At 40.6% G+C, this 10,557-nt stretch overlaps 1 protein-coding gene across 2 annotated transcripts in view; it reads right to left on the reverse strand.

Annotated features, from left to right (window-relative positions):
• Positions 1-2,790: 2,790 nt before the first annotated feature.
• The window catches only part of KIAA1143 (KIAA1143 ortholog), an 8,706-nt gene continuing 939 nt past the window's right edge, over positions 2,791-10,557 (reverse strand). Inside the window, exons 2-4 of one of the 2 annotated variants that reach the window (XM_011952643.1) lie at positions 6,181-6,314; positions 3,757-3,901; positions 2,805-3,087 (exon numbers count right to left, since the gene is read on the reverse strand). In XM_011952643.1, the coding sequence (XP_011808033.1) occupies positions 2,876-3,087; positions 3,757-3,901; positions 6,181-6,204 (381 nt within the window). In that variant the 5' untranslated portion in view covers positions 6,205-6,314 and the 3' untranslated portion in view covers positions 2,805-2,875. Of the gene's footprint in view, positions 3,088-3,756; positions 3,902-6,180; positions 6,315-10,557 lie in introns of both variants that reach the window. The other variant, XM_011952640.1, reaches the window with a different exon arrangement.

Raw genomic sequence — 10,557 nt, forward strand, 5'->3', positions numbered from 1 at the left:
AAATGAACTAATGGAAGACTGAAATAATTTGTATGGCTTTTGTTGTTTGAAATATTGCTAATTCTTTTTGTTTTTTCAGTCTGAATAATCTTTTTAGTTTGAACTATTTATAGCCTTGAAATATACTTTAAGTATATAGAGTATTCTAATTTCTCCAGAATTTGTAAACTATTTATGAATATTCTTAATTCATGGTATTTGTTTGTATAACGTTAATAACCACGTTTGCTTTTGTAATAGGACACAATTGAAGAAACTGGTTACTTTCTCAGGACTTTGACTGAAATGGCCTTGTGAAATGTTCCAGCAAAGCCAATCTAGGAGAGTCTATATGGACAACGATTCTTATTGCACTTTGTGTGGGTAATCAGGCCAAGTATACAGGACTGAAGCTTATTTTGAAGTTAGATTGGTTCTGCTGTGATTTGTCTTTGTATGTCCTGAAATTAATAGAACTCCCAACAACCAATCCCTCATTATACCTTTAACTGCAACCACCAAGACACAAGGGCTAGGAATAACAGCAGGGGTAGGAATAGGAGTTAGTGGGACTGCAACTTCCCTATACTATTACCAACGCTTGTCCAAGGATTTTATGGAAAGCTTAAATGACATTGCTCAAAGTATTGTTGCCTTACAAAATCAGATAGGCTCCTTGGCAGTGGTCGCTTTGCAAAATCAAAGGGAATTAGATTTCCTAGCCGCTGAAAAAGGTGGCTTATGTCTTTTTCCTAGAAGAATGCTGTTTTGACGTCAAGCAATCAGGGTTTGTAAGGGACATCACCTGAAAACTAGCTGACTGGGCCTCCAAAATATATTAACAGTTGTCGGGTCATGGGGCAGCTAAAGGGCACTAAGTTGGGTTTCATGGTTCCCTCCCTTGGCCAGCCCATTATTAATGATTATACTTGCCTTGGTTTTTGGATCATATTTGTTAAATCTTTTAGCCAAATCCATTTCCCTTTGCCTAGAGACCACCAAGTTAGATGATCATGTGACAAGATTTCTAGCCAGTTTCAGGTGAACACCCCACTGGCCATCAAGAAGCTACCCTGTCTCCACTAGAAAAGCAGGGTGAGAGTTACGTGATCTCCAGTAGGTAGGGAGTGTGTCCCAAGTTAGCATGAAGCAGTTACAGAAGAAAGACCCTCAGTCTCTTAGCCTCCCATAAAGATTTTTGAGGATCACCTCTCTCAGGGGGAAAATGAGGCAGGAGAATAGGGTCTGGAGGCAGGGAACCTAAGGCTGATTCACATTGACTTCCTAGAACTGAATCAAAAGGAAACCCCACCTCTCCATACCTAAGTAACAAAAGGATGAGAGGCTACTTCCTTTGCAATCTCCTTGCCTTTTCTGCATTGCAGATGAAAAACGTAAGTGCCTCTGATTGGTCCCCTCCTGCAACCAATCAGACTGGTCATAGGCCAAGTCTTCATTTACACAGGAATATAACTTTCTAACTTCCCTTCAGCCTCTGATTGGTCACTTTCTGCACCAATCAGACAGGTCACGGGCCACTACTTCATTTACATAGGGTGTATACCAAGTAACCAATGGCAAACCTCTAGAGGATATTCATTGCTTTGTGTGTTTTGTCCAATTATTTGTCCAAAATGCCAAGAACCTGGACACCCTCCACCAGTAACTGTTTGACCAGTTATTTATTGTATTATTTAGGACTGCATTTGGCTGCATATAAGAGAAACCTGACCGAGGCCTAATTAAGCACAGTGTTTACTCTTCTCACTACCAAGAAGTCAGAGGTCAGCAATCCAAGCTGGTGTAGCAGCTCCTGGAGGCATGTCAGCAAGGAGCCAAGTTCTGAGTCTTTTTACTAACATGACCCAAAGCACATGGCTGCCTTCCTTATGTCTAAAAATGGCTCTGCTACTCAGGTTTTATCTCTGCATTCCAAGTAGGATGAACAGATAAGAGCAAAGGCTCATGCTTGCCAAGTCTGTCCTTTTGTATCAAAAAACCCAGCAGCTTTATCAAGCAGAATTCCACCTGTATTTCTTAACTTGCCAGAGCTGAGTCTCATGGCCACCCTTAGCAGGAGTTAGGGAGGTACTTTTAACAAGGCACATTATCATCTCCCCCACCCAAAGTGGAGCTATTGCTAATGAAAAAGATACAATGAGATTATGAAATTCTCTGTAGCTATTAATGTTGGTTTTTGAAATTTACTGACCTGGAAGAATACTCATAATGCAATGTCAAGTGAGAAGCAGGACAAAGAACATTTGCAACACAACTGTATTTATAAAATTTTGTTTACACACAAAAAAATGTATTTTGCTTAAAAATATAATTTACATACATATACAACCACACAAGGGAAATAACAAAATGTTAATACTAGCTAATTTCTATAGAGTTGGCATTTTAAGTCAGAGGGGTCAATACCCCTCTGATTGATGAATAGATGTAGTTTATTAAATTTTTTTCTCTATTTCCTAAACTTTCTATAAGGAACTTGTAGTATCTTTTTTTTTTTTTTTTTTTTTTGAGATGGAGTCTCGCTCTGTCTCCCAGGCTGGAGTGCAGTGGCCGGATCTCAGCTCACTGCAAGCTCCGCCTCCCGGGTTTACGCCATTCTCCCGCCTCAGCCTCCCGAGTAGCTGGGACTACAGGCGCCCGCCACCTCGCCCGGCTATTTTTTTGTGTTTTTTAGTAGAGACGGGGTTTCACCGTGTTAGCCAGGATGGTCTCGATCTCCTGACCTCGTGATCCGCCCGTCTCAGCCTCCCAAAGTGCTGGGATTACAGGCTTGAGCCACCGCGCCCAGCCGTAGTATCTTTATAATAGGAAAAAATGTTATTTTAAAAAACACTCCATATACTTTCAAAGTAGACTAAATTCAAAATATTTACACTTACTCATTTTCATCTTCGTTGTCAAAAGAAAGGAGGCTACTATTTTTAATTTGTTTTTGTGAGCTCTTTTTGACCGAGTCCTGATTTATTTCATCTTCATTTGGCTTCTTCTTTTTTGAGCTTGCTGTTAAACCTGAATATTTTTCATCTGAGGGACGCTTGACTGGTTTTCGGTATATGATTCTTCCATCAGCTGGACCTGGTTCTTCATCTGAGCAAAACCAGAATTTTTAAGAACTTTCTTCTCCTCATTATTTTGCCTTTATCTTAGAAGCAAATAACAAGAAAATCTCATATTGTATTTAAGGATATCCCTGAATCTGATTCAGTCTGGTCTTCTCCATTGTTTCTAGCTAAACTGCCCTCAAGACATGCAGTTACTTAATAAAAACTCACATGCTATTCTGTAATATTGCCAGTTCCCAATTACAATCAGGTTGTATTTTTAAGTATTTTGAAAAGTGATTGTTTGGAACTACAGCATTTTCCCCTAAAGCAATGTAGTAAATGTTCAGAAATAATGAAAAATATACTACACAGCATACCAAACTTCAGGCAGTAATGAAATACACCTTTATCAACTGGTTTGTAAGTCTAACCACCTATTTTTTTAAAAAAAAAAATAGGATGCTTTTACTTAAATTCACACTTAATCCTGATAACAACCCAATAGGTACAATTATTTCCATTTTACTGATGATGAAATTGAGGCTGAGAGGTGTAATAACTTGCTCAAGGTTACACATCTGGTAAGTGTCAAAGCTAAGGCTGGAACCTGGAACTGCTGCCTTGAAACATACCACACTACTAAATAAAATAAACAATTTCATACCCCGGGCTCCTTACATTGTCAGAAAAACCAGATTACTTTCAGACCTACCTGCTTTGGCAGCCTTTATTTCTGCTTTAATTTTCATGACTTCTTCAACTGACAGGTCTCCCTTTTTCAAAACCACCACTTGAGGCTGTTCATCTTCTTTGTCACTGTGATCCCCATCTTCATCTGGGGGCTGAGGCTGAATTCTCTACGGAAAAACACAAGCAATGCATATAGATCACTGATCTTGAGACAAACAGAACCACTGCCTCTAAGAGAAACTGTAATTATTCGCTAGAAGGGTATCTTTATTGAATGGGCAGTGAATTTTAAGGTAACTCCAAAGAGACTTAGCTTGCCACACAAGGGAACAGGTTTAACTGCCATTCACCCTGGAGTGCCTGTCTGGTGGGATTCATTTCCATCTCAGCACGATCCAACTTGTAGTTGCTAGTGTGAGGGACCCTCTGCTTTGGGTACTGCTGTCATTCCTAGCCTACCCAGGGCAGCACTGTGCCATGTCAGTTGTTTGCTCCTCATCAGCACTTTTCACCTGTCTCTTCTCTGAGTTAGACAAGAAATAAACACCATCAAAGTATAGAAAGAAGCAAGTAAAATGGACTCTCTCTCACCTCTGCTCATCTTTTCCCCCTCCTAATAGCTTCAGTTTGGTGGATATCCAACAGCTATTTTCCACGTCTATACAACTATGCAAGTACATAAAACTTTTTGTATACCAACAACACTGTACATATTACTGTGACTTGCTTTTTTCGTATTTATGAAATTTCTCAAACATAAAGTACAGAGACTAATATAAGAGAAACCATGTACTCCCTGTATATGTGTAACAGATGGTAATATTTTGCCAATTGATTCAGATTTTTGAAATGTCAGACACCATAAGAGCCCCATTCCCACAACTTAACTCAAAAAATATCTTTGCACAGTACTTTAAGATATAGAATTATCTGATTTTTAAAAAATCACTGCCTTGCATTTACATAGTCACTTCATGATTTATTTGACCAGTATCTTGTAAATATAAATTTTGCTTGTTTCCAGACTTTTTTCTACTATGAAAAAACCTCATGCACCTTGTTTTGCTCACTTTTGGGAACTTATATACAAGAACTTTTTTTTTTTTTTTTTGAGATGGAGTCTCGCTCTGTTTCCCGGGCTGGAGTGCAGTGGCGCCATCTCGGTTCACTGCAAGCTCCACCTCCCGGGTTCACACCATTCTCTTGCCTCAGCCTCCCGAGTAGCTGGGACTACAGGCACCCACCACCACACCCGGCTAATTTTTTGTATTTTTAGTAGAGACAGGGTTTCACCTTGTTACCCAGGATGGTCTCGATCTCCTGACCTCATGATCCACCCATCTCAGCCTCCCTAAGTGCTGGGATTACAAGTGTGAGCCACTGTGACCGGCCAAGAACTTGTAATGTTAACAGTTCACTAGAGGTGGAACTGTTGGGTTGAAAGGTATGCATACCAAAATGTATTTTCACATGTTATTCAAACACAATCACTCATTACTCCACTTCTCATAGAGACTTCCTTGTCTCCCAAACAAGGCAACAAAGCCCTGCAAGAATTAGCCTCAGCCCATAACCACAGCTTTATCCTGTACCACTCTCTCATGGCATCTAGACTCTGGCATGGCAAGGTTTGAGTACTTGGAGATTTATAAATATATTAGCTCCTTTGCTTTCCCTGTCTCTGAACAAATTCCTACTGCCTATTAAGCCCCATAGCCCCGACCAACTCCTACTCAAGTTGCCTTCCAGATTCAGAGCCTCTAGAAGTGCTTACCTAAATCTCACCTCCTCTTGTTTCTTACACTGTGCATAGCTCATAGGTAGCATGTACTGCACTGTGGCACCAATGTTTTTCTGCTGGTTTCCACTGGGCAAGTGCCTTCTGGAGAGGCAGGACTTCCAGAAATATTTGTTGATCTACCCATGAATGATAAACAGAATGGAAAATGATGAACTGCGTGAAGCCCTGGCAAGTTGCTTGTGCCTGCTCTATCACTGGACAAGTACATTCTCTTTAATGGTATTCATGTTACTTCACTGATTATTCATCAGTTTCTGCCTATTTTTCTCTGAAAGTCTCCAATAAATCATCACAAATAGTTAATAAGTTTTTTTAGCCAAAAATATGGGAAGGTGAAATAAAATCATTCCTTTTGTTTCTTAAATTGAGAATAATTAATTCTGACTCTCTTCTTTTTTTTAAATGTGACTGCCTGGAAAACAAGAGAAATAGTCTAAGGACAGTGGCAGCAGCCACTGATGACTGTTCAAAGACATTTCTGAATTAACTCTCAAGCAAGTGAATAAGGCCAGGCGCAGTGGCTCACGCCTGTAATCCCAGCACTTTGGGAGGCCTAGGCAGGCGGATCACTTGAGGTTAGCAGTTCAAGACTAGCCTGGCAAACACGGTGAAACCCCCCATCTCTACTAAAAATACAAAAATTACCTGGGCGTGGACCTGTAATCCCATCTACTTGGGAGGCTGAGGCAGGAGAATTGCTTCAACCCAAAAGGCAGAGGTTGCAGTGAGCTGAGATTGAGTCACTGTATTTCAGCCTAAGCAACAGAGCAAGACTCCGCCTCAAAAAAAAAAAAAAAAAAAAGTGAATAGGATGATTTAGCTTAACTGCAGAATGATTTCCCATGAAACTCATTTATTTTTGTTAATAGATGACTAAAATCCTGACTACAGTAGTCCCCTCCTTATCCTCAATTTCATGTTCCATAATTTCAGTTACCTGTGGTCAACTGTAGTATGAAAGAAGGGTGAGTACAGTATAATAAAATATTTAGAGACAGCAAGCAAACAAGCAAATTCACATAACTTTTACTAGAGCATATTGTTATAATTGTTCTATTATTAGTTACTAATCTGATATTCCTAATTTATATAGTAAACATCATAGGTATATATGTACGGAAAAAAACATAGTATATATAGAATTCAGTATTATCCATGGTTTCAGGAAGCCACTGGGGGTCTTGGAACATAATAGGGGAATACTGTATATTGCCAAACTGATTAAAAATGAAGTGGTTCTCACACTGAAACATGGCGTACTTCTCTAAGGGAAACTCCCTTGCGTACATAAATAAGCGAAAATCACTGACATTACTTGGAAAGGATTCCCAAAGTTCTCTTAAGAGAGCATTCCAAGCTGAACCTTCAAGCTGTCAACTGTGTGTACAGGGTCATCACCAGGACCTCAAGCAAAGTAAAGCTGAGAGAGTCTCGTCTTCTCATTGCTGAATCTATGTCCCTTTTCTCAAACCTTATCCTCTTTGTCATCATCCCTATTTTTAGTCATGGGGATCAGTCATTCCCTGTGTTACCTCTAAGAAAAAAATGGCTCCCTGTTGCTTACTAAATAGTCCACATGACCTCATCTCCACTAGTCCCTCTAATACTTCTACATACAGTCCATGACTCTCAAATCTCTACACCTTTACCCATGCCATTCTCTTCATCTCTACCTACTGACCTAACCATGCTCAAGAGTCTACCTAAATATCCCTCCTCCATGAAGTCTAACCTGATAACAAGCACAGTCATTAACAAATACAACACTACTACTTAGTGCCAGGCACTGTGCTAGGTGCTGGGAAAATATGGAAGGATTAAGATACTAACTTAGAGTTCAATCTAGTGGTGAAGATAAACAGGAAAGCAAGTAGTTGCAATATAAAATGAGTGTTATAGGTAAGATATGGATAAGGTAAAGAGAAAAACAGAGAAAGAGTAACTGTTTGGAGAGCTTTGAAGGGTTTCAGAGAGATGGTGACCTGTGAAAATAGGGCAGGAAGTGTTAAAGAACATGGCATTTTGGAGATCCATCTCTTCATCCTTTCAGAGCCTGGCACAGTGCATGGGGTTAGCACATACTCATCCTACTGGCATACCTTGAAGATACCCCAGATTTGGTTCCAGATCACCACAACAAAGCAAGCATCAAAATAAACTGTCACACAAATTTTCTGGTTTCCCAGTTCACATAAAAGTTATGTTTATACTATACACTAACTACAGTTAGTATTAAGTATGCAGTATCATTATGTCTAAAAAAATCTAGATCCCATTAAGAACATCCACGATTCATGGGAGGAGGCAAAATATCAACATTAACAGGAGTTTGGAAGATGTACCTACCTTAATTTAAAAATACTTTATTGCTAACAACGTTAAAGCTCATCTGAGCCTTCAGTGAGTCCTCATCTTTTTGCCAGTGAAGGGTCTGCCCTTGATGCTGATGGATGTTGACTGATGAGGGTGGTAGTTGCTGAAAGGCGGGGTGGCTGTGGCAATTTTTTAAAATGAGACAATGATGAAGTTTGCTGCATTAATTGAGTCTTCCTTTCACAAAAGATTTCTCTTTTGTGATGCTGCAATGCTGTTTCAGAGCATTTTACCCACAGCTGAACTCCTTTCAAAATTCGAATCAGTCCTCTTAAACTTGCTGCTGCTTTACCAAGTAAGTTTACTCTAAATCCTTTGTTGACATTTCAACAATGTTCACAGCATCTTCACCAGAAGTAGATTCCATCTCAATAAACCATTTTCTTTGCTCATCAATAAGAAGCAACTCATGTGTTCAATTTTTGAGACTGCAACAACTTAGTTACATTTTCAGGCTCTACTTCTAATTCTACTTCTTTTCCTTGTTCTACCACACCTGCAATTACTTCCTCCATTGAAGGCCTGAACCTCTCAAAGTCATCCATGAAGGTTGGAATCAACCTCTTCCAAATTCCTGTTAATGCTGATATTTTGCCCTCTTCCCATGAATCATGGATGTTCTTAACGTGTCTAGAATGGTGAAACCTTTCCATAAAGTTTTCAATTTACAATATCCAGATGCATCAGAGGAATCACTATCCATGGCAGCTGCAGCCTTACAAATGGTTGACTTTTTGTTTCGTTTTGTTTTGTTTTGAGACAGGGTCTGGCTCTGTTACCCAGGCTGGAGTGCAGTGGTGCGATCATGGCTGATTGCAGCTTCAGCCTACCTGGGGTCAGGGGATCCTCCCACCTCAGCCTCCCAAGTAGCTGGGACCACAGGTGCATGCCACCACACTTGGCTAAATTTTGTATTTTTTGTAGAGATGGGGTCTCACCATGTTGGCCAGGCTGGTCTTGAATTCCTGGGCTCAAGCAATCCACCTGCCTTGACTTCCCAAAATGCTGGGATTGCAAGTGTGAGTCACTGTGCCTGGCTGTTATTTCTTTTTTTTTTTTTTTTTTTTGAGACGGAGTCTCGCTCTGTCACCCAGGCTGGAGTGCAGTGGCTGGATCTCAGCTCACTGCAAGCTCTGCCTCCCGATGGTTCACGCCATTCTCCTGCCACAGTCTCCTGGGTAGCTGGGACTACAGGTGCATACCACCACGCCTGGCTAATTTTTTGTATTTTTAGTAGAGACGGGGTTTCACCGTGTTAGCCAGGATGGTCCCGAACTCCTGACCTCGTGATCCACCTGTCTCGGCCTCCCAAAGTGCTGGGATTACAGGCTTGAGCCACCGCGCCTGGCCTGTTATTTCTTAAATAATAAGACTGAAAATAGAAATTACTCCTTGATCCATGGGCTGCAGAATGGATGTTGTGTTAGCAAGCATGAAAACCACATTAATCTCCTTGTAGCTCTCCATCAGAGCTCTTGGGTGACCAGGCGTAGTGTCAATCAGCAGTAATATATTGAAATAATCTTTTTTTTCTGAGCAATAGGTCTCAACAGTGGGCTTAAAATAATTCAGTTAACCATACCATAAAGAGATGTGCTGTCAAGGTTTTGTTTTTCCATTTCTAGAGCACAGGTAGATTAGATTTAGTGTAATTCTTAAGGACCCTAGGATTTTTGGAATGGTAAATATTAGCTTCAACTTAAAAGTCACCAGCTGCATTAGCCCTAACGGGAGCGTTAACCTGTCCTTTGAAAATTTGAAGCCAGTCACTGACTTCTCTCTAGCTATGAAAGTCCTAAATGGGCCAGGCATAGTGGTTTTTGAGAGGCTAAAGTGGGAGGATTGCTTGAGTCCAGGAGTTTGAGACCAGCCTTGGCAACACAGTGGGATCCTGTCTCTATAAAAAAATACAAAAATTACCTACCCAGTGGTGGTGCATGCCTGTAGTCCCAGCTACTTGGGAGACTGAGGCAGGAGGATCACTTGAGCCCAGGAGGTCAAGGCTGCAGTGACCTGTGATTGCACCACTGCACTCCAGCCTGGGCGATAGTGACACCCTGTCTCAAAAAAAAAAAAAAAAAAAAGTCCTAGATGGCATCTTTTTCCAATAGAAGGCTGTTTCATCTACATTGAAAACCTGTTTAGTGCAACCATTTTCATCAACTATCTTAGCTAGATCTGAATAATTTGCTTCTTCATCTCATACTTTTATGTTATGGAGATGGCTTCTTTCCTTAAACCTCATGAACCAACTTCTGTTAGCTTCACTCTTTTCTTCTGCAGCTTTCTCACATGTCTCAGACTTCACAGGATTGAAAAGAGTTAGGACCTTGCTCTAGATTACGCTTTGGTTAAAGGGAATGTTGTGGCTGGTTTGCTCTTCTATCTAGACCACTAAAACTTTCTCGGTATCAGCAACTTAGCTGTTTTGCTTTCTTGTCATTCATGTGTTCAATACTGATCCCTCCAGCCCTAAACAACAGTAGTCAGGTGTGGCTCTTTCCTGAAGCTCCTCTTCTATTTAGACCTAGGATATTTAGGGCTTTTGCCTACTTTTTTTTTTTTTTTTTTTTTTTAGACGGAGTATTGCTCCGTCGCCCGGGCTTGAGGGCAGTGGCGCCATCTTAGCTCACTGCAAGCTCCGACTCC

Source organism: Colobus angolensis, unplaced genomic scaffold (genome assembly GCF_000951035.1).
Source record: "Colobus angolensis palliatus isolate OR3802 unplaced genomic scaffold, Cang.pa_1.0 Scaffold344, whole genome shotgun sequence".
In the NCBI taxonomy this organism is placed as follows: Eukaryota; Metazoa; Chordata; class Mammalia; order Primates; family Cercopithecidae; genus Colobus; species Colobus angolensis.